Raw genomic sequence first — 24,496 nt, forward strand, 5'->3', positions numbered from 1 at the left:
TCCTAAAAGGACAACAAAATATTACCAGTTATCTCGCATAGAAAACTGTTTGTTTGCCACACATTGAGGAATATTTTCCTACACTACCTTTCCGGAGAAACAGAAATGGAACATGTGCATCTGGCTGTAGAGGAGGACGACCTTTATTCGGGTTACAATGATTATAATCCGACATTTGACTCGGAGGTAAATTAACCGCTAACCTAACCTAACACTACATTAGCACATTGTTTCTAAGCGTATAGAAAGCAACTTTGAAAAATTAATGTTGGTTGTATGAGATTGAGATAGTGGCATGGCGAAAGACTAATTACTTCAAAGTTTTATTTCAAAATTGTTTGTGTGAAAAATGTCTGCTCTTCCGTCGGCCCACTATTTTAAAAAATGAAGACTAATTGTTGTCCAATTTTAAGGAGCTGGAGAATGATGTGGGCTTCCAGCAAGCAGTGAGGACAAGTCATGGACGAAGACCCCCGGTAAGTGTCAAATACTGTGTGTGTGTGTGTGTGTGTGTTTGTTTGTTTGTTTGTTTGTTTGTTTGTGCGCGTTTGTGTGAGTAAATGAGTAAGTAAGTGGGAGAGAGAGGGGTTTTCTGGAGGTGTATAAATTGTTTAACTACTAATATATCATGTCTTTAATTTTCTAGATGACGGCCAAGTTTCCTGGCACTCCCATTGGACCTCGATCTTTAGCTTCTTCTTTTGGCGTAAGTACAATGAAGGAGAATGATCCTTTAAAAGTGGAACATTTTTGAATGACCACAACAAATACAGATACCTCCTTCAAAGTACAGTCCTTTGTTGAAAGTTGCTCAGATTAAATCACTGATAGGTGACAAGATGTGCAGCCAATGACGGTGATTGTTTCATTACTGTGAAGCATTTATGTGGAATGCTTTTGTTTATATCTACATGTTAAAAAGACCTAAATTATTTTTATTCATTACAATATTGATACTTATTGTTTCACAAAGGCTCGGCTTCATATGGCCTCTTCAATGGGACGACCCATGACTGGAGCTGTACAGGTGAGAAGTATTATTAAACAATCGAATGTGCACATAAGGTCTTGCATAGTTTTTGTTAGATTATTTTTTTATAATTAGTGTTTACTATATATGTATTTTTTGTTATTTGCAAATGTACCAGGACGGGTCAGCCCGACCAATGACTGCCGTCAGAGCAGCAGGTTACACCTCCTCCCTGAGTCGTGGTGAGTTTAAAGTTGTCTGTTTCATCTATTTTCTTTTGCGTGTCGATAATGATTAAAAAGTTATTATTGTATACTTCAGGAATAGGTACAGTTGAGTGTCTCTAACGTAAAAAATAAAATAAAATAAAAAATTAGCATTTTTTTGTTAATATAAACCTCTGTGCATTCTTGTAAGGACATATTTAAATATGCAAGCTTTGTGTCTTTCCCCTTGCAGTGATATAGTGATGAATTGGTATGATTTATATTTTCAGGCTCAGCCTTTGACCCTCTGGGCCAGTCCAGAGGTCCTGCACCTGCACTCGAAGCAAAGAATGAGGATACGTAAGTTATCACTTTAGACTGCTTTGTTTCAGTGTGAAAATGCTATGCAGTACGCTCACTCTGCAACTTCATTAGGTATGCCTGTTCAACTGCTCTTTGATGCAAATATCTAATCTGCCAGTCTTATGTCAGCAACCCAGTAAATTTAGGCACATAAACATGGTCAAGATGACCTGCCGAAGTTGAAACCTGGCATCCGGGAAAGAAATGTGATTTAAATTACTTTGAACGGGGCATGACTGTTTGCTTGAAACAGCCTGGTTTGAGTGTTTTAAAAACTGCAGATCTGTTGGGAGCGGCAATTTTCTGGTTGAAATTGTCGTGTTGATGCTGCTTTGAGATGATAGGAAGGCAACAGTTACTCAGACAACCACTCTTTACAAGCAAGGTATGCAGAAGAGCATCTCTGAATGCACAACACATCAAAACTTAAAGCAGATGGGCTACATCAGCAGAAGACCACGCCATGCGACACTCCTGTTAGGTAGTACAGGAAGCTGAGGCATTTAGAGGGTCACCGAAACTAATAGAATAGAAAAATAGAAAAAAAGCATCGCTTGTGAAATTCTGGCAATTTGGCATAAGGAACACAAAAACATTTCGACATCCTTCTTTGCACCAGTGGTTCAGGCTGGGAGTGGTGGTGTAATGGTGTGGGGGATATTTTCTTGGCACACCTTGGGCCTCTTATTACCAGCTATTATAAACTGACAAACATTTCACTCTCTTTTTTTTTCTGCATCATGTTCTTGCAGGCCTGAGGAGAAGATCAAAATCTTGGAGAAGAAAGTGAATGACCTGATAGAGGAGAGCTGCATGGCACAGAGCATGGGAGCCTTACAAGTGGTCAGCCTTTCACTCTTTAACAAACTTTTTACTAATGTTGACTGTCTGGATTTAAAGAGAAGGCTCTCCAAGTGGGGCAGTTTGCCATAATTCATTTTTAACTGTGTCAGCTCTCTCACAGTGAAGTGTATAAAAACTGCTTACATTTCTACCAGAGTAATACCTAAAACGGCTGTTAGGACAAAGTACTTGAAGTTTATCAACCTTCCCATTTCCAGTGGTTTTTCATACATGGGGAAAATTGGTCTACATATTGTATAGGCAATGTGTTATGTCACATAACAGCAGTGTGTGGTTTGCTGTGATTTCTGAAAAATTAAAAAAACTGTTTTTAAAAATATTGTTATTGCAGGTAATTTTCATCTTGTGGAAGGCCAAAGCCTTTTTGTTTGGCACCAGAATGTCTAATGGGCAGGAAAAACTTGTTACATCATTGCAGCAGAGTGTGTATTCATAATTACTTCTGATTATTACCCAGAAGTGGCTTACTTGCTGTGTGTGTTTGTGTGGGTGTGTCTGTGTCTACAGGCCCTTGAAAAAGCCAAAGAGGCAGGGCGGAAGGAGAGAGCCCTGGTCAGACAGAGGGAACAGTCTGGCAGTGCAGACCATATAAATTTAGACCTCACCTACTCTGTAAGTCAGGCTGCTGTATGCTTGTTCTACACTCTGCACTCATGAGTAACGATTTGCTTTCTAAAAGAACAGTCTGGTGTTGATTTTCTTTTGAAAAAACTACTTTTTAATGCCTGAAAAACCGAGCTGATAAGTAATAAGTAAAAATAAGCAAGAGGTTTTTTTTTTAGTCAAAAACAAATCAAAGTTGTACTTTTCATTTAAAATGCTCCACATCCTCCTGGTCTACAATAACTGTAGAAATAAACTATAAGTGCTTACTCAGTAGTGTATGCAAAATCTGTTCTTATTTATCTCATTCAGAGTAAATTATTATTATTGTTTCATATTAAAATATTAAAGTAAATCATCCCGTTTGTTTGTTTCATGGCTCAGCTATTTAGGAAGGAACAGCTTGCGAAAGACAGATACAATTTAGAGTTTGTTTTTGAGAATCAATTTCTAACATCAGTTTTTAATTATTTTATTTAGAAATATTAAATGTTTCTCCCATTACCAGGTTTTGCTCAACCTTGCCAACCAATACACAAACAATGAAATGTACCCAGAGGCCCTGAACAGCTACCAGATCATTGTGAAGAATAAAATGTTCAGTAATGCAGGTGAGCAGGCCGCTCAGCTTCACACTCACTGCTGGTGTACTTAGAATGTGGCAGCCCTTGTAAATACAATCATGTGAAAACGAAGTTTTATACACCGCATGAAAGCTTGTGGAATACCTTCAGCAGCAGCAATTTCAAGTAATATTTTTCCCTATGACTTTATCAGTGTCTCCTGTTATTGTTGAGGAATATTGGCTCACTGTTCTTTACAACATTGCTTCAGTTCCTTGAGGGTTTCGGGCATTCATTTATGCACAGCTTTCTTAAGGACCTACCGCAGGATTTAAATCATGTTGAGGTCTGCACTCTGACTCGTTTATTGCAACGTGTTGATTCTTTTCTTTTTTAGTCATTCTGTTTAGTCAGTTTTCATGGGATCATTGTCCTCCCCATGACCCAGTAACACCCATGCTTTACAGGTGGCCTCACGTTTGACTCTACAATACTTCGGTATAAAGACGCGTACATGGATGTCTCAATGAGTGCAAATCTAAGCTATGCTCTTTTTGTAGAAACATATATAGAAGCCATACTAGTTCAATCATTTTCTAATTGTACTCTCATGAGCTTTAACATGATAACTGAGGCCTGTAGACTCTGAGGTGTAGCTCTTGGTGTATTTTTGCAGTATCTTGGATTTTTACTGCTGGGAAAATTGTGGCATTGTGTTAAATACTCCCAGATCACTGACACATAAGAAAAAAGTCATGTTTCATACATTGTAAATTCTTTGTTGTATCGCTTGTCTTGTGGTTTTTCCATCAAACTATGCATGCTGCTGTTCCAGGCCGCCTGAAAGTCAACATGGCCAACATCTACTTTAAACAGAAGAACTATCCTAAAGCCATCAAGTTCTACCGAATGGCGCTGGATCAGATAACAAATGCCCACAAAGAAATGAGGATCAAGATCATGCAGAATATCGGTGTAGTGTTTATCTGCATGGGCCAGTACACAGATGCCATTACGTCTTTCGAGCACATCATGAGCGAGAGTCCAAATATCAAGACAGGCTTCAACCTTATCCTGTGCTACTATGCTATCGGTGACAGAGAGAGGATGAAGAAGGCCTTTCAGAAGCTCATCTCTGTTCCTCTGGGCATTGATGATGAAGACAAATACATCCCTTCCAATGTGAGTGATATTTTATTACAGCATTTATTATTATTTCATTAATTAAGTCTAGTTCTGCCAACTCTTTCAGGAAGACACCAGCTCCAATATGGTCATTGAAGCCATTAAAAATGACAAACTTCACCAGATGGAGAGAGATCTGTAAGAAGATATTCACACAACACAAACACAACTTTGTCTTGCTCCATCAGTCCTCTGTATTACTTTTTTCCCCTTAATTCACCTGTTCCTCTGACTTCCTGTATGCTGTTCATAGAAAAACCCTGGCTGAGAAATACATCATGACAGCAGCCAAGCTCATTGCCCCAGCGATTGAGACTTTGTTTGCTACTGGATTTGACTGGTTTGTTACTGCTGTCTTTTTCTTTGCATCTAAAGACTTTAATGTGAGCATGGTAGGTTTGTTCATCATTGTGAAAAATTTAAAGATATTTTGCATTAACACATAAAATATTTAACTTGAATAACTGTAAATTGTGACAGTGCCTAACTGTGGTATAATTACAATACATTTACAATTACATAAATGCCCCAACTTGATTGCTTGAACGTTTAAAAAAAAACCAAGAAGCTCAAAGACTGCCCTTAGAGGGAGATTGTAACAAGAAGAAGATTTTAATAGTTTGAGTCTTCCAGTGGCTCTCGTTTCTTTAGTGGTGGTGTGAGGGACTTTCCAAAGTTCCTTTACTTGCCTAAACTTCTCTGCACACTAGTTTGATCACATTTTCTGAACATTTTTCTGGAGCAGACTGACAATAAACCTCAAGCTCTACTATTATTTCAACAATTTTTTTCCCCAATGCTTTCTTATTTAGGTTTTTAAATGAACATAATACATGTTGACTACTTGTAAAATTACGTGACATGTGCATTAATGTGCACTAATGCACATTAGTATGTTGGAGAGGACCATTTCAATATTGAGAAACAGAAATTAAAATCAAACAATTGCTTAATTATTCTCCATTTATGCACCTGCTATTTACAGCGATCAATCGAATGCTGGCATCTGACACGTGAAGATGGTGAATGTATGTTTTCTTTTTTTCTAAGGTGTGTCGACATGGTGAAGAGTTCTCAGTATGTCGAGCTTGCCAATGATTTAGAGATCAACAAAGCCATCACCTACCTCAGACAGAAGGACTTCAACCAGGTGAGAGTATTGTATCAGCAGCATTAAGGGTACTTCCTTCTTTTCTGGTCTGTGTATTTTACAATCACACCTTCCACTCTTAATAATTTGCTGCCAAACTGAATTTTAGACCATAATAAGACATCAAAATGAGGCTTTAGTAGCTTCCATCATATGTGGCTGTCATGTAAATTATCTCATCTATATCTTTGGTAATATTTGCCAAGTATAATGCTGAACCCGAAAAAGTCGATGCGATTAAGTAAGGATCACACGCATTAAATTTATGGAAGTGTAATTCCCTTAAAACATGTGAAACCTGTTCTTGGTTATCCGTTTACATTATTAATTTGTGTTTCCATCTTTTTCTTTTCTTTTCTTTTTATAACAATGTTGTAATACTGTTGCTCAGCACTATTCGTACGTGTGAGTTTTCTCTTGTTGAGGCTGTTTGAACAGAGCTCAGTGTCCGACTCAGTATTTCATCTTCTCATTGCCTTTTTGCTTTTGTTTCCTCCCCATCTGCATGCCTAAGGTTGAGGTATGTCTGCCTTCCATTCCCATGTCCACATTTAGATTGTACTGGGTTTGTTCCCCTTGACTTGTTGCTTCATAAGGACGTCTTTTACCCAAATAATGCCACTGCAAGAAGACGTTTGTGAGGCAGTTATTGGTTTAGGCCCCACAGACTGCTCAGGAAAATCTTTGTGCTGAACGTATTCTTTGTTAATAATAATATCCAACTGAACAGTGGAGGACATGCAGCCATGTGTGGAGCTGCTTTGTGGCTAAGATTAAAGGACTCACTGTAGTAACTAACTATCTTGTAGCCGCTGGTTTTACATCTGATGCATGCTGTGGTGCTTTTACAGTATTTACACACAGGAGTGTTGGTGATGTAACTGGTGGTCACCTGTGCAGCTGTAGCCAAGCTGGTGATTTGTGAAAATGCTAATCCTTACTCACTAATACAGTTGGGAAATTTTCCCCAGAATGTAACATAACAGTCAGTTAGATAAAAAGGGGAGAGGGACTGACTTTAAACTTGCAAAGCATTATATTTACTTCACCAGAGCACAGCACACAGTGAAGGTGACGCATAAACAGATGTAAGGAATGAAGCAGAATTACAGCTTACCTTCAAATGTTCTTAGAAAAAAATGCCAAAATGTCCAAGTATCTTCACCATGAATGTGAAGAAGATGTATATGTGATTTATCAGTGATTGGCTATTAATGGCTAATAATATTGTCGTTGATTCTTTGACTAACAATTCAGTAAATTTATATGTCTTTTTTATGTTTCTTTGTGTGTTACATGCTGGGGAAATAGGTTTATACTTAAAATATAATTTATTACTGAGCATGCTGTACTGGAGGAGCTTTAGTACAGAGTGTTACCCTGATTGTAACGAGTTGTGTGTTTTCAGGCAGTGGAAACATTGAAGGCATTTGAGAAGAAGGACAGCAGAGTGAAGAGCGCTGCAGCCACTAACCTCTCTTTCCTCTATTTTCTGGTAAGAATCTCTTGATTATAAAATAACGTTAGACTGAAAAGTTCTGAAAATTTAAAACACTTAAAATCAACAAAATATTTGGAGGTTTGCTGTTAAAGAAATGTAATACTAAATGTTACTGTTGGGAGATGATTGAACAACCATAGTCTCTTCTCTTGTAATTTCCCTAACAGGAGAAAGACTACGACCAGGCTGACCGATATACTGACCTTGCTATGAATGCTGATCGTTACAACCCAGCAGCACTTATCAACAAGGGCAACACGGTGTTTGTCAAACAGGACTATGAAAAGGCTGCAGAGTTCTACAAAGAAGCACTGAGGAATGATTCCTCGTGCACCGAAGGCCTTTACAACCTGGGTAAGTGCTCCTTAACTGCAGCAGTACTGCGGTAGTAGATAAGCAGGAGGTTTGATGTATTGCTCAACAACAGTTGGACGTGCAAGAATCATTTGGGAATGAACAACAAGAGCTTGCTGCACTCTGAACTGTGGTCTGTTAATATTTGCTGCAAGCACTGGTTAAACTTTAAATCCAGACTCTTGACTGTTCGGAAAATATAGTGAGGCCATGAGTACTCTGTCTAAATCTCTGTGTATCTTCATCCAGCATTCTGCTATGAGTATCAGAATATTGGCTGAGGCTACATTGAGAATAAGTGTGGACACAGCATGACCGACCCTATTGGAATGTGCACAAATACATAAATAACAAGACACACTTAGAGCACAAACCTCCCCCAGGGTAGCTCACTCTCTGCGAAGTATTTACTTTTAATTGTATTGTATTTTGTGTTTAAAGATTATGTAGGAGTAGGTAATGGATAATTGGCACTGATTTATCAATACATGGACACAAATAACCTTATTTTATTATATAATAATCTACTACAGCATGTTTCTAACCAAGTAGGCAGCTCATTTTCTTTCTCTTGACAATACTTTCTTTAAAGATAGTACGCATTTTTGGGTCAATTTGAAAGAAAGGCAGATGTAAAATTGAGGTCAGAGGTCAAATGTGACATATTTGGATGCAAACTATAATGTGATATTTAAAATTCCCATATACCATTTTATAAATGTTTTTAATACAAATAATTGCAATAAGAAAAATAGTTTTAATTACCTCTATCTACTGTTATTACTTTAACCTTCAGATCAAGCTATTGACCTTAAAGGAGAGGTCAGAGGTCAAATGAGACATGATATTTGAAAGCTTCATGGGTACTTTCTGTTGACAATACACACCACAGTTGTCAGAATCTTAGTTTCAGTTATCAGGCTAACATTAGTTAACATAACTTATCAGGCGTTTTGGTCTGTTTTCAGCCAATAAATCTTTAAGTTCACCTTGAAGACCTTGGTTGATGTTAACGAAATTTAAATGGTTTGTTAATATGACCCGACTCTACACCTATACAAAGTTTTATCAGAATTCATTCAAAACCTTTGGAGCTATCGTATTCACAGACATGGTAGCTCTTTAAAGCAACAGCATCCAAATTTTAAAGTCATCTTAAGTAAAAGGTATCGCTGGATTAAAACTACACCAACATGTGGTATATATGTGTCTGTATGATTTATATACAGACACAATCTTATTAACATAGAGGCACAGTTACGTGACTGAATTTTCCCCTAAACCTTGTTCCAGGTCTGACTTATAAAAGACTGAATCGTCTAGAGGAGGCTCTGGACTGCTTCCTGAAGCTCCATGCCATTCTGAGGAACAGTTCCCAAGTCATGTACCAGCTGGCCAGCCTGTATCCCGCTGCTAACAAGTGTGATGTGGAGATGGTTTTATCAGCGGGCCAGTACAATCGCCCAATATTAGCTATTTGTTCTTCTATTGTTATCGGCATTTGTAACAGTCAATGAAAATTAGAGAAGTAAAGAAGACATGAGAGAAATGCCGTTACAAAGTGTCAAAGTCCATTGATGTTGCATAGTTTGTTCACCAGGGGGCACCATACGACGCCCCTGTTGCCAAAAACATATTTAGAAAGACACAAACACAAAAACCAGCTGATCTGAGCAGAGTAAGGCAGCCTTTACTCCTAAATATAAATCTGTTTGGTTTCTTTGCTGTGTGTGAAAGAAAACATTTTTAGACGATATATTGGAATATCTGAGTTCTAAATCGCCAAATATCAGTATATAGTCTGATATAGTCTTAAAAATCCTGTGTCAGACAGGCTCTAGTGATGTGTTTGTATGTCACACAGATGATCTGTTTTTACTCGTATGTACTTTAGGGTTTGTTGGAATGTGTTCATTCAGGGATTCAAGCCTGTTTGTCCATATATCATCACATGAGCATCTATTAGTTCTTAACACTTTGATCCCAGCTATGAGCTTCTGGAAAATCCTGAACAAGGAATCGAGTGGCTAATGCAGGTCATCAGTGTAACTCCCACAGACGCCCAGGCACTGGCTAAGCTGGGAGAACTGCATGATGGCGAGGGGGACAAATCCCAGGCTTTCCAGTACTATTATGAGGTACCAGAAGCTTAATTTCATGGGGGGTTTTTTCCTCTCTAAATTACACTAAATTACACTGTACAGAAGTTAACAGTACATTTTTTGTCTGTGGACCCATTGTAAAAAACAGAAATTTGTACAATGAAAAAAATTGTTTGGTTTTTTTGTCACTTTTTTGCTCATCTGTTAGTTAATTATGTTAGGGTAGTGTGAATGGCCATGATGGAGATATTTAGCAGTACAAAAGGCTGTAAAACTTCTCAAAATACAGATAAAAGTAAAAGATTTATGCCCTTCTTCACATTATCTAAACACAGGCCGGATTGGACCCTTTGCTGTCCTGATCCTGGCCCCCAGGCCCTACTTTTGACACCACTACTTTAAGCAAACTAATGTTGTTACGTTGTTGCTGTCCAGTCCTTTAGGTACTTTCCCTCCAACATCGATGTGATCGAGTGGCTCGGAGCTTACTACATTGAGACACAGTTCTGTGAGAAAGCCATTCAGTACTTTGAAAGAGCCACACTAATACAGTAAGTAACTACCATTTAGATTTATTTAAACAGATAGCACGGATGGGTTGGTAAAAAATTGTAAGTTCACACTCTAAGGTTTTTATGGAAGCCCTTTAAATGAGTTCCTAACTTAAATGAATGTGATAGCCTCTCGTTTTATATGGAGCTGTTGCAGAAAAAATTAGTGAAGTTGTTTCATATTCTCTAATCTTGAGATACATCGTTCCACCTTTTGTATTACACATTAATAGTTGTGTTACGTGGTATCAATTATTAAAATATATTAGCTATTTCAGTGTGGTACTGGCATACTGATATGTTCTGAGCAGTCCTTAGGAGGTCAGCAAAATGATTTAAGTTAGGTGTGGGTTTGTGTGTTTATATTGATCAGGTGTGTTTCTGCTCCTCAGACCAACTCAGGTGAAGTGGCAGCTAATGGTGGCAAGCTGCTACAGACGAAGTGGTGAGAAAAACACGTTTCACCTCAGCTTGCATGGCAATAAAACAACAAAGCAAAGTTGCAATGTGAGCTAGCAGAGTTCATTTCATTTTTTTGTTCTTTTTCTTTTCCTCTTTCACAGGAAACTCCCAGAAAGCACTGGAAACTTATAAAGAAATCCACCGAAAGTTTCCAGAAAATGTGGAATGTAATTGATCCAGCTTGTTACGCAGTTTTCAACGGAACTCTTGACCAGCAACAGATGGTGCCCTGATCAGAGTGTAAAATTAAAGAGTGTGTGTGTGTGTGTGTTGTTTGGTGCAGGCTTGCGTTTCCTGGTGCGGCTGTGCACAGATATGCAATTGAAGGAAGTCCAAGACTACGCCACCAAACTGAAGAAGGTAGAGAAGATGAAGGAAATCAGAGAGCAGGTATTCTGTCAGACATTTCTGGGTAAATAAACTAATGCTCTGTTTGGCAGGTCTCAATTCTACATTTAATAAAAAAAGACTTGAAAACAATTTGCAAAAAACCCCCCCACAAAAAGTTCACTAACAGAGATAGAAATAAAATGGAATTGACTTTTAATAATGGTGACACACACACATATTTATAACATATAGATCCATCGAGGCTGGGGTCTATCACACCAGGCAAGACCCCAGGTGCAGGCTGTGTAAAGATGCCCCTGAGACAATCCACCACATAACAGCAGGGTGCAAGATGCTAGCAAGCAGGGCATACATGGAACCATAACCAAGTGGCCAGCATAGTATACAGAAACATATGTGCCAAGTATGGCCCCCCATGGTGGTGGAGAATGACTGAGCTAAGATCCTGTGGGACATAGTGGTGGTAGACAAGCAGAAGAAGACGGCCGTAGTGATAGATGTAGCTATACAGATTGACAACAACGTCAGGAAGAAGGAAAATGAGAAGCTGGAGAAGTACCAAGGGCTCAGAGAAGATCTGGAGGGTGAAGGTAATAAGTGGTCCGAGTGGTGATCGGAGCGCTCGGTGCAGTGACCCCCAAGGTAGGCTCCAGCAGATCCCAGGAACAACATCCGAGATCTATTTGCATGAATTAAACTTCACACACTCCACCTTGTTTGTGATGTAATTTATAAGTGGGTCCATCTGATGCATGTTAACATGCTGCCTGATGAATTACTTGCGTATTTTGCACTTGTACATTAGAGACCTTTCGGGCACTTTCATCAATCATCTTTTCATCACTTTTTTAACAGAGTCCTGACGTCTGTTCCTGGATGAGCGCTCGCTGATTTAAAACAGGCGCGTTTCCTTTAGATGCAAAGTTGGACCGTGGTCACTGCAACTCTGCAGCTGCATGAAAAACAGCTGTTTTTCATCTCTATTTATTTTCCATGAATCAAACAGATGCTGTACAGCTGTTTAACACCTGGCTGATAGTAATCTCGGGTCTTTTTCAAAACAGCTTTAGTGTTTGGAGAGTTGTTCTCAGGTCTGATGCCAGTGCAGTTGTTTGAGTTGTTCAGTGTCACATGAAACGTCAGAATGAATTAGAAAAGTGGTCAGTGGTTTGAATATAAGCAGCCAAAGGGATTATTCTCATCTTCTGTGATGGTTAGCATAAAGCCTGTGTTTTCTTTCCCAATCTAAACCTAGATTTACTCAAGACCCAAGTCATGGAACCACATTATTACATAGGCCAACAACGTTGCTTGTTTCTAATTGGATCTTATCCCGCTGCTTGCATATGATCAATAGAATATCCTGGTTTACTTATGTTGTATTAATATTGTTCTTAATTTCTGGGTTTAAGCGCACTGCTGATGTTGAAGATTACAAATAACACAGAATGGGACATTTCGTGCATCTGTCTGTGAAGAAAAATATTTTTAGGTGTTTTACCAACGCAGTACTCCAAGACTCTGATCACAGGAATATTCTCATATCCTGTTTATTATGAATAATAGCTGAGTAAGAAAATAATCCGCTAACACTGCATATTTTGAATAACTTCTGCAATGCATTGTTCCTTATATGTAATTATTATTTAATGGCTTCTAAACAACACACGTGTGATACATAAACTAGAGGTGGTTTGGGGTCAGTCAAGATTTGAAGAAAGCCAGAGTAACAGAGCCGTGTGCCTTGGTCGTGTGGAGTGATTTATCAAAGCCAGGAACAGATTAGACCGATGAGTTCGTCAAATAACAACCAGCTGCTGTTGGAGCAGAGAAACAGGCCTACAGAGAATGATGGAGGGTTGACTCGTTAATCCCCAAATTCTTCAAACTGAAAAACAGTGGAAAACAACTGATCCCACTGATAAAACAAACTGCACGGTGCATGACACGAGGACTGAGAGGATAGCAATAACCTAAATCTAATATATGAGCTAGACGTTGGCTTTGTGTGGTTGTTTTTCGTGGCATCATATATCCTTGTTTTCATTTCTTTTCCTCATCTTTAAAACTAACTGCTTATGGTTTTAGTGATTCTGCAGAGTACTCCCCTGACTTTATGTAAGGCTTGTTTACATGTAACACTTTTATGGTATGTAATATTTTTTGCGCATTAATGTCACATTCCTTTGAATATTGGGGCTTATCTTTTTGCCAGATTGTTTTCATAGCAAAAAAAATGTACTTTGTTTATGAAGCACAGTGTTTTTTGAAGCGCTGTAATCTGATTGGCAAAACTGCGTCTGTCTTTTGAAGTCAAACACATTTAGAACACATTTAGTGTTATTTGTGTCCCTGCCCGCAATTTCTCTCATACGCCACCCTTTTCTCTTATTTCCCTTTGCAGAGGATAAAATCGGGACGGGAAGGCAGCGCGAGAAGTCGAAGAGAAGGCAGAGAGAGCAGTGCAGGGAGCGCTGGTGAGTCGGTTGTTGTTTTTCAAATTAGGTCAACAGATTACCGCCGCTGTTATTTGCAACTGAGACCAGAGTTGTGCGTCCACACATCATCAACCTATAGTGGTGTAAATAATTATTTGATCCCCATTGCTTACTTTGGAAAGATATTAACGGTCTCTAATTTTTATGGTAGTTTAATGGAAAGAGAGAGAATATCAACCAGAGTTCAAGAAAAAAAAAGTTGTATAAAAGTTATAAATTAATTTGCATGTTATTGAGTAGAAATATTTGATCCCTACAATTACAACAGAATTCTGTCTCTCACAGATTGGGATCAATCAATTACAAATACTCCTGAGCTCGGTTTGTGTATAAAGCACACCTGTCCACAGAATCAGTTTCTTCCATTCCAGCCTCACCACCACCATGGGTGAGGGCAGAGAGTTGTCAAATGTTGTCAGGGACAAAATTGCAGACCTGCACAAGACTGGAATGAGCTACATGACCGTAGCTTATACAGCTGCTGGTGTGATTATTTGGAAATGGAAAAAACATAAAATAACCATCAGTCATCCTCAGTCTGCAGCTCCATGCAAGATGTTGCCTCATGGAGTGAGGATGGTGATGAGGCAGTGGATTACCCCAATATTACATGGGAGGAGCTTGTTAACGATCTGAAGGCAGTTGAGACCGCAGTCACCAAGAACACCATTAGTAACACACTATGTTGTAATGAACTGAAATCTTGCAGCGCTCAGGAAGGTCGTTTTACTCAAGAAGGCTGTACAAGTCTTGAGTTTGCCAGTGAACATCTAAATCATGTTGGGGAAAAGTGCTGTGGTTAGATGAAACCAAAATCAAGCTCTTTAGCATCAACTCAACCCTCTGTGTTTGGAGGAAATGTAATGCTGGGTATGACTCAAAGAACATCATCCCCACAGTCAAGCACACATTGTGCTTTGGGCTGTTTTTTTGCTAAGAGCACAGGACAACTTCACTGCACTGAGGGGCCAGTGGACGGGGCTGTGTACCGTAAAATCTTGGATGAGAACCTCCTCCCCTCAGCCAGAGGACTGAAGATGAGTCATGGATGGATCTTCCAGCATGATTATGACCCAAAACATATCGCCAAGGCAAGGGTTTCACCGTCAAGTACTTAGTAGGTGTTATGCTTGAGGATCAAATACTTGTTTAAGTCAGTGACATGCAAATCAATTTATAACTTTTATATAATGTTGGGGTTTTTCGTGGATTTTTGGATTTTGTTGACATTCTGTGTGTCTCCATGGAAACAAGCAAACTTACAGATTCAGCAGGTGATCAGATAGTTACTTTCCCCCATTGTATCTGTGTTGCGGTGTTAACAATGCAGATGTCAATAAGTATGTAACTGTGCTGGTGACGTGGCATCGAACAACTGTGGATCCCCCAAATCAGCCAGCAGAGAGACAGAGACAGAGAGCCACACATCTGCCTGTGGCTTCTGTCCACAGACTGTGCTCTCCATGTCGTCTATCCTTGTTCTCTCTGCTCAGACCTTACATCATTAAGGATTTGAACTTACACTTGTTTTGTGTTGTGCTGCAACACAAAAGGCACACTGAGCTCCCAGAATGAGGCACATCTATAAAAATCTTATTAGAGTCACACTGAAAACCATCTCCATGTGTGGGTTTTGGTGTAATTTCAAGTTAAATGAACATACAGTACAGGAACATCTGTGAACTTTATTAGGCCTAGGTTTTTTTCATGGCAGCTTGAGCTAAACCAAGATTTTAACATATGAGAAGTTTGCTCACGTAAATATAATTTTCATAAAAAATTGTAATGGTTCTGATGCCTCTTCTATAACGACGATCATCGTCATGATTTTGATCATCAGATCCACTCTTTTATTTTTATGTCTCACTGCTTCTTTCTGTCTCTCTACCTGTTGTTCATACATGCTGCAGCAGGCATCTCCACACCTGTCCTCATCTCTCCTAAGAAGTCCAGCGTTATGGGTATATGTTTTCTAACACCACACTGAGGCCTGATCTGCTCAGACCTCCTCATCCTGCTAGATCCTGCAGGATGAGGAGGTCTGAGCACTCTGTAGGATTAGTAGACACTGAAGAGGCTGATCATTCAGTACAGATCCCCACCAAATACAGACAAATAGGCTGGCTGTGGCACTGGAAAGCTGGACCATGAGCAAATTTCAAATGTAATCCATACAAACCAGAGAGCTTCCAGAAAGTGTAACAAGGCCCAGCTTTTCCATGCTGTGCAGCTGAACGTCTCTAGCAGGCTCCTGTAGTCGAGTTGTATTCATATATGAGTTTGTGTAACGGACACCTGTTAATGCGCTTGCTGCTCTCTCCTGCCAAGGCTTCCATTAATCCTCTGTGTCGTGATAAATTAGATTAGGACTTTTCATCATCCCATAGCTTAGTGGTGCCAGAGCCTCCAAATGCATCTGTTAAAATGAACACACACGGTTGCTGGAGACTGTCCATCACAGCCTTGCTACTTCAGTCTTTCAGATGCTTAAATACTGGTTTGAACGTTTAAATTGTTGAACTAAAACCCAGATCCTTTTCTCATTTTCTCATGGTGCACAAGATGAGGTCAAAGCAGGTGAGAGAAGCGAGGTTGTAAACCGCAGACACATTTATTGTCATCATCTTTCATTGCAAGTGGCAGACTTTTTTGCTACTCTCTGTACTGTAAGACCTTCAGTCTAGCTCTGTAATCTCTCCTTCCTTCTCATCTTCTTCTCTGGATCTTCTGTCTTCATCTGTATTCCCTCTCTGCTTCCTCTTTGCTTCCCAGTGTCTCAGTCTGAGTCTAAACACTTCAGTCCACTGCTGGACTCGGGGAGAGGTATGTAAGACTATGACTTTCAGGCTATGTGCCTGTAATTCTGGCCATTTGTAGTCAGACAAGGAGATTGTTGAATAAACTGGGGCTTGTTTGTTTGATCGGTTCATTCAATTCAATTTTATTTATCTAGTGCCAAATCACAACAACAGCCACCTCAAGGCGCTTTGTATTGTAAGGTAGACCCTACAATAATACATACAGAGAAAAACCCAACAATCACATGACCCCCTATGAGCAAGCACTTTGGCAACAGTGGGAAGGAAAAACTCCCTTTTAACAGGAAGAAACCTCCGGCAGAACCAGGCTCAGGGAAGGGAGGGGCGGGGCCATCTGCTGCGACCGGTTTGGGTGAGCCAGAGATTAATAACAAGAATGATTCAGTGCAGAGAGGTCCAGTAACACATAATGAATGAGAAAGGTGACTGAAGAAGAAATACCCAATGCATCATGGGAATCCCCCAGCAGCCTACGCCCATTGCAGCATAACTAAGGGAGGATTCAGGGTCACCTGATCCAGCCCTAACTATATGCTTTAGCAAAAATGAACGTTTTAAGCCTAATCTTAAAAGTAGAGAAGTTGTTACATCTGTAGTTTGCCCTCAAATGCACAGTCAGCTCACCTGCCAATGAACTTTAAGAGCCAAAACAGCAAAATTCAAATAAATTAGACTAAGGGAAACTGTATAGCAGCAACAGCATGTTTAGGTTTGTACTGTCAGTCTCTGCTGTGAAATCTTAAGCTGACCTCTGATAAAGTTCTTCAGTCAGCCAAAGGTGTCTGCACATATAGGTGATTCTCTTCTACGGAGCATTAGCATCAGACCTCTTTTATTTTTAATTTTATAAGAGCTCCTGTCATTAGAAATCTTTTAAGTGATTAAAACCATCTGAGTGAAGCACTGCAAGGCACGCATAGCAGAAGTGAGTTTCCCAAGTGAAGAAGAAAAAATGGGCCTGATCCAGAAATCGTTTGACAGGCAGCCGGGATGTTGGACTGTGCTCATTTTTTGCACTGAAAGGAGGAGGAGGGGAGCGAGCACTCAGACGGCTCTGAGATATTCGGGGAAAACCCTCTCGTTCACCTGAGAGTTTTCCATCTTTTCTGTAAAGTCTGCGTATTGTGTGGTCGAGTGTGTCTGCAGGTCTTCAGCTCTCTCATGACTGACGTGCGAGTCTGGTGGTTTGTTTTCTCACGTATCCACAGCTGTTGTTCTGCAGTCTGAATCTGGTGAAACGCAGTGGCAGAACAGGAGAGAAGTGTGTCGAAACGTGGGGATTTTCTAACCTGTGTTTTCTATCATGTGTGATGTGCCTTTTCAAACGTAAATGATATGGTTGGGTTTATGTTAATGCACCTGAACTTTAATAAGAAAAAATAGTTATAAAAGCCAGAAAGTTGCGTCATCTCTATTGATCTCCATCTCCTTGCAGAAATAAAGGGTTATTTGTGTTTCAGAGGTGTATAAAACATGTCTATAACGTCTTTAATTGTGGAAACTTCTGTTGCAGCTCCTAGCTTCTAGCATGTTTTGTTATCCCTCTAGTACATGCCTCTGAGTTGTGTAAACTAAAAGAGAAATGCAAACGAGACTGTCCAAGAAAGGAAGGCGGGGGGGAAACGTTGATTTTTCCAACCGAGGTCTCAGTTTGCCAGCAGTTTGTGAGGTTTTTTTTGAGACTATGAGGGGAAGGTGGAATATCAGGCCTCCTTCCTGTTTTTCAGCTTTCTGCCGCCGATCCCCTAAGGTTTCCAAGGCTACCTGGCAGCCAGATGTTGGCTGCTGCTGTCTGCAGTCATGTCTGTAATTCATATCACTACACAGTCCTGTCAGCCTGTCATATAAGCCTGGAACACACACGTGCACATTATCCGGCATATTCATTACATCCTGTCAAAAGTACCTGAGTGTGTTGCATATTAGTGTTGCATTTTAGCAGCTGGTCAGTAGGCATGTTCGACCGCGCCATGCCTTTCACAAATATCGTCCATTATTGTACAGCAAGTCGTACATGTCAGTGATATTTAGTGACTGTGATTTCACATTGGAGGAATGATTTTTCTGCACATATTCAGCCAGTGTCAGTGAGATACTTGGGCCATGAAAAAGACATTTGTATGTGAAAGTGTGCAAGAAAACTTTGCACGTCTATATTCAGTCACATGCAGGCCACAGAGGCACTGCTGTTTTAAACAGCTTAAACATTTAAACAGCTTTTAATAGGATTTTGAATGTGAGTATTGCTTTTAAAAAAGATCATGAGTCAGCAGGTGTGTGCTTGTTTTTGTACAGACAGTGGTCGCAGCAGCAGCAGCACCAAAGGAGAGCGTCTGAGCGCCAAAATGAGGTCACTTCCTGGTTCAAATGAGCCTTATGAAGCTAGCAGTCCAAAAGAACTGGGTGAGGAAACCATATTTTTCTCTGCAGTTAATGATATAACACCTACCTAACTATCTTATGTCTTTGAACTTCATGTGTTGTGCAAGACATACGTGCCTTTTTTAGAAACATATGAATAAATATATAATCACACAGATGGTTTATGGACATCTTAGTGCAGTTTCATTTCATTTAGTGCTGGAACATCATCTACATGGATGGCTGAAGTTCTGATAATTTAGCCATCCACATTATGAGTCGCAGTGAGCTGTAGTGTGAATGTTAGATAGGAAAAGATAGAAAAGCACTCAGGCATAGAAAAAAGTGCTTGTGTGAATGGGTGACTGAATTCTATAAAGGTCTTTGAATGGCCCAGTAAAGTAGAAAAGAGCTGTATTTGTGTATCCATTCAGAGTTCAAGCCCATGTTGAAACACATTCTGAGGTTTAGATGATCATAAAGATATTATCAAAGGTTTTTCTTTGTCTGCAGCACACAGCGGATAGTCCTCTGCAGATAAACTGCATGGGTTGTCATTTAAGTATTGGGCCGCACCTCTAATCTTTGAATTCAGGTGTTGTAAGTCCCTTTGCCTCAGATGTATAAAATCTAGCACCTGGCCGTGCAGCCTGCCTGTTCAAACATTTGTGCATAAATGAGACGTTCTAAAGCGCTCACTGTAATAGGATGCCACCATTGCAACAAGTCAGTTTAGCAACCGCAGCATCTCAGCCAAGCAGTGACACACCACAAGCAGAGCAGGGTCACTGAGTATAAGGGAAAAGAACAACTTGAATAATTTATCCTTAAATGCAATTCATTGCAGCTGTTTAAAAATGGAACAGAGTAATATTTATATCAGTGTTTTTAAAATATGAACCTGTGCAGACTTAAATGTTGAAAGTTATCTTAAATCATCTAACTATTTAGAATGCCAAAAAATGCAGTGAAATTGTCTGTGCACACGATCTCACTCTGCAGCGCTCCTTGAGAAAAACACACACAGAAAAAGAACGGCATTGGTAGAAAGGGTGTACAAAGTGGACATTATGTCTCTATCGGGATACAGTGTCCCAAACTATTTCATCACAAGCTGTTCCTCCTGTGTGTAGATGCATCCTACGTGGACCCACTGGGGCCTCAGATGGACAGACCAAAGACGGGAGTCAAGAAGCGTGTGGAGGATGACGACTTTGCAGATGAAGAGCTAGGAGACGACCTGCTGCCAGAGTAGCTGCATTAGCACAAGGCTATCTCTGTTTCTAAGTCAAGAACCCAGAGCTTCACCACAGGACGTTTTAAACTCATGTTCAGCAGATGTTTATGTACATCTGTTGGTAATCCATGATGGTCCAGATGCTCTGTCACAATGAACATCTTTACCTGACATCTCAGTCCTTTGTTAAATGAAAATGTGTCCATTTCTAAATGTCCGTGTAGGAAATGAATGCCTCTGTACGTGATAGGAATGCTGGTTACGTTACAGTGTGAGACACCTCAGACAGCTTTGTTCTGGCTCTTAAGTCCAGCACACGGGGTTTCAAAGAAAAGGACATACTATTCCATACCATACTACCATATTACCCTGTATTTTTGAGCTCATTGCTAAAAATTGGAAAACATTTCACCGTTCTGATGCTTTTAAAGGCAAAGGTTTGTGATTCATCTGTTCCAGATTCTGTTTCATGTTCTTCATTTTGTAATTATTCTATTGTATTTATTTTTTTTTTTTATTTCTTCATCTTTATGTTGTTTATTGTATCATTAAAAGAGAAACTATTTCATTAAGGAAATAATGTTGAGTCTGAGTATCAATGTGACAGTTTGTTAAAACTTTAAATGGTCAGAAACAAAGAAAACAAAGTGCATGGGTAAAACTAGAGCTGACATTAGCAGTGTTGTTACGTAGCTATTTGCATGTTATCTAAAGCAGGAATGTCAAACTTATTTTATACTGTGGACCACATGCAGCCCACATTGATCTTAAGTGGGCCGGACCAGTGGAACTCCCCTTTTTGTCAGTGTAAAGAAGTTTAACGACACTTTTAATCCCTGATTACAAGAAAAAGAAGTTCAGTTCCAGCAGTCAGTCTCATTCTTTCCACACGGTAAACAAAAGCTGCTGTAGTAAATAAAGAACAGTCATGCTGACAGACTGTTTGGGCTTAAACGGTAAGAAATGTGTAAAATTACAGAAGAAAAAAATCAGCTCCTTGGACAGGCTTTCCTGTAATTATAAACTAAACTCGCGGAAAATGTTCTTTTATTGTGACAAAAACAGAAATCTCTGTTTACAGTCAATAGTGAAAAAACTTATGAAAACACATATAAAAGTCCAGAAATTTAAGCTCTCCGTCACATTTACTAAAGCAGTGGGCCGGACTGGAGTCTTTGCTGCCTCCCCCGGGCCTTATGTTTGACACCTCTGGTCTAAGGGGCGGAGATGGTGCAAAGCCAGGATCCACATCCAACAGGCTGGACTTCCCACTCGCATCAGGATCTCCTCTAATAAACGCTGGGCTCTTTTTTTTTTTTATTGGGGACCAGGCAGGACTATTTTTTTTCTGCCAGTGCTTCAGTGTAACTGAGCCTCTCTCTGGCTGCTGCATCAGACCGCCTCAGCACACAGTCGGGGTTTTACGCACACGTCGCAGGAGAAATGAGAACCAGATACTCCTCTGTGGTGTCTTCTCGTCATGGACACAAAGCAGCAGGTGTGACACTCACAAACTGTTAGAAAATTTCAAATTATTTGGCAATTATTCCTCCTGGCGACGCCGTGGATGTGTAGTGCCAAAAAACAAAAAATGTTTCTGCAGTTTTCCTGGTGGCGCGCCTGTTCCTCGCCTTCAGCGCCAGGATCGTGGAGCGTTTGCGTGCCGCTGGCTTTCCAGCACCTCCAACTATTTGCTGGATTTTAACAGAGGAAAGTAACCTGTGAACGATCAAATCTGTTTTTTCGAACAAACGTCACTTGTTCTCAGAAGCATTATTTAAGAACGCAAAGGAAACTTTCGTTTTTCGGTGGATGCGCACTTGGGCACAGCAACATCCTGAGAAGAAACGCGAAGATGCCCCACAGAGTCCACGTTCTGCTACTACTGCTGCTGTCGCTGTGTCGGCCGGCAGCAGCGACCCGGGTCAGAAAGAAGACCGTCAGGACGCGGTCCTGTCTGGACATGCCGGAGGAGAAGTTGGAGGAGATTTTTGGACGGCTCTCGGTGGGAGTGATGAGCGCTTTCCATCACGCTCTGCAGCTGGAGCCGCAGGACAAACTTAACCTCACCTGCCCCACCACCGCACGAGTCCCGACCGACGGCAAGACCCGCCTCCCGGTCAACCTGCTCAGCATCTCCCCCTGGGCCTACAGGTGAGAGCAGGAGGGACACTTATCCGGTGCCAGTAAAGCATTTACGTTTCACATCTGTTATCACGAGACAGCGCTATGCTTAAAATAGCGATAAGGCGGGGATAAAAACATTTATTGGGATGTATTATGATTTAGAAACAACTGGAAGAAAGAAACCCGTGCATGCTCACATATTTTATATTTAAATAACAGAACAGACTTTTTCAGCCGTGGATTCACGGTATAATTAAATTAGATATTTTAAGATTCTTTATTTGTCACATACATAATTACACGAGTACAACAGGCAGTGAAATGAAATGTTTCCTGAAACGTGTCCTGAAAGGCGTTGCGCTTTCAGAGTACCTACATCATCACGGCTACTGGCAACTTTCTGATTGCCTTTAATGCTAAACAAATACATGAAATACACTTTTTTGAACAGACTTTGGCATAAAGCAGAAAATATCAAAACAGGCTACTGAAGTACTATGTTAATCTCATATAAGCGACAGAAACGCAGCAGCTCAACTAAACAATGCACAGTTTCTTATGTTTAATTCAACCTTTTAAGTTCTACCCACATTCTCTGGATATATCAGATTTTGTCCTTTTAGAAAAACTAGGTTTATTAAAGAAAAACACGTAACAGCTGATGATTGTTGAGTGTATTTTCTGGTGTGCATGGGCTCTCTCCGGGTACTCTGACTTCCTCCCACAGCCTAAAAATGGGTTAGGTTAATTGGTGAGGTGTGAATAGTGACCAGTCCAGTCTCTTTCACCATGACAGCTTTGATAGTAAATGGATAAAGTCAACGGTAACATTTTCTTAAATATCTGAGCCAGACTGCTTTATTAATACCATCTGCAAAGAAGAGAGACAGTGATCTCTTCTGCCAAAGCATTAACACCTCCTTTGGCAAAATGACAGCTGCTCTATGAAACACTTTGCGTAGCAGTTGAGCCTTTCAGTTCTTGTTTGGAGCATTTATTTGTTCCCGCAGAAGGCTTCTAGCTCTGGGAAATTCTTGGGCCATCTTCCACGCTCTGCTCTGGGACGAATGCTGGCCAAACCTTCTGCTTCTAGACCCTCGGGAAGCATAAACTGTGTTGTTATCCTGTTACAGCAGTCATTCTGTAAACTTCTTACAGGCATTTAGTGCATTTAGTTCCGTTTGTCCCTTTGTCTCCTTATTTTCCTCCAAGATTCCTTTTTTAGTTATTGTGTCCAGAAAGTTCTGTTAGTTCTTCAGCCTACTAAACATGCTGCTGATTGTTCAGAATTTATTTACAAACTTGTGTTGAACTTAAGAACTAAGTGTTCCCTGAAGGTTATATTTGTGCAGGTATAGCCGCCCAAATGTTCTTGAAGTACTCTATTGTAGTCTATTCGCTTTTCTAGTAAGGCCTCCTGCCCTTTAACAGCTGGGGCTCCATCTTCCCAATCCAATATCCAATATATTAGGAAAAGGGAGGGATGACATCAGTAGAAGTTCTCTGAGAGCTCAGATTTTGTCACAAGAAATTTTGCATGGTTTTTTTTTTCCAGGAAAATGTACAAAACAAAAATGTCTTGTTTATATATACAGTTCATGTACCAAGCTGTTTCTGCCATTGCATTGAACATCATTAAATACATTTTCAGGATCTCATACAACCCAAAGAGATATCCCCGCTACATCCCTGAGGCCTACTGCCTGTGCAAGGGCTGCCTGATCGGACCGTACGGCGAGGAGAGCAGTCAGTATCGCAGCACCCTGGTCTACGCTCCCTCCGTCATCCTGAGGAGAACAGGCTCCTGCGTCGGCGGCCGCCACTCTTACACGGAGATCTACGTCTCCATAGCCGTGGGATGCACCTGTGTGCCGCTGCTGGAGAAGAGGCCGAAGAAGAACAACCAGAGCCTGCAGAGGAGAGAGCCTAAACCCAGGAAGCTCTTCACTCCAAGAAAGGAAGCATGACGGAAGCAGGACTGCTGCTGCAGAGAAGTTTTTCTTTGTTTTTTGTTTTTGTTTTTTTTACAGCTGATTCGCTCGTGCTAGAACATTTGAAACAGTTTAAGGGATTATGTCTGAAATGGAAGCCCCTGGAAATGTCACTTAACAATACAAGTTTAGTACAGAGCTTCAGCAGACAGATCGACCGACACAAGGCTAATACAAACCTTTGAGTTCGAACTTGAGTTCAGAATTAAACCGCAACCATCTGTGTATCGGACATACA

General features: G+C 40.3%; 2 protein-coding genes across 4 annotated transcripts; both read left to right on the forward strand.

The window, feature by feature from the left end:
* Positions 1 to 20,708, forward strand: ift88 (intraflagellar transport 88 homolog). Of its 3 annotated transcripts, none has more exons than XM_063497507.1 (27): positions 1 to 186; positions 414 to 476; positions 647 to 706; positions 974 to 1,027; positions 1,149 to 1,212; positions 1,467 to 1,536; positions 2,292 to 2,382; positions 2,911 to 3,015; positions 3,515 to 3,617; positions 4,405 to 4,751; positions 4,822 to 4,892; positions 5,008 to 5,094; positions 5,805 to 5,904; positions 7,313 to 7,399; positions 7,573 to 7,759; positions 9,053 to 9,161; positions 9,747 to 9,897; positions 10,297 to 10,412; positions 10,805 to 10,857; positions 10,976 to 11,041; positions 11,158 to 11,264; positions 13,630 to 13,702; positions 15,634 to 15,684; positions 16,286 to 16,300; positions 16,496 to 16,546; positions 18,838 to 18,945; positions 20,037 to 20,164. In XM_063497507.1, exons 1-27 carry the CDS (start codon positions 106 to 108, stop codon positions 20,156 to 20,158), a joined length of 2,592 nt encoding a protein of 863 aa, XP_063353577.1. In that variant the 5' UTR covers positions 1 to 105; the 3' UTR covers positions 20,159 to 20,164. The 3 variants fall into 3 exon arrangements, with proteins under 3 accessions (XP_063353577.1, XP_063353578.1, XP_063353579.1); XM_063497508.1 differs by having other exon boundaries at positions 15,637 to 15,684; XM_063497509.1 differs by lacking the exons at positions 15,634 to 15,684; positions 16,286 to 16,300; positions 16,496 to 16,546 and having other exon boundaries at positions 20,037 to 20,708.
* Positions 20,372 to 24,375, forward strand: il17d (interleukin 17d). The gene is made up of 3 exons (XM_063497511.1): positions 20,372 to 20,409; positions 21,983 to 22,294; positions 23,919 to 24,375. Exons 1-3 carry the CDS (start codon positions 20,372 to 20,374, stop codon positions 24,232 to 24,234), a joined length of 666 nt encoding a protein of 221 aa, XP_063353581.1. The 3' UTR covers positions 24,235 to 24,375.
* Positions 24,376 to 24,496: the final 121 nt, after the last annotated feature.

Source organism: Pelmatolapia mariae, linkage group LG16_19 (assembly GCF_036321145.2).
Source record: "Pelmatolapia mariae isolate MD_Pm_ZW linkage group LG16_19, Pm_UMD_F_2, whole genome shotgun sequence".
Taxonomy (NCBI): domain Eukaryota; kingdom Metazoa; phylum Chordata; class Actinopteri; order Cichliformes; family Cichlidae; genus Pelmatolapia; species Pelmatolapia mariae.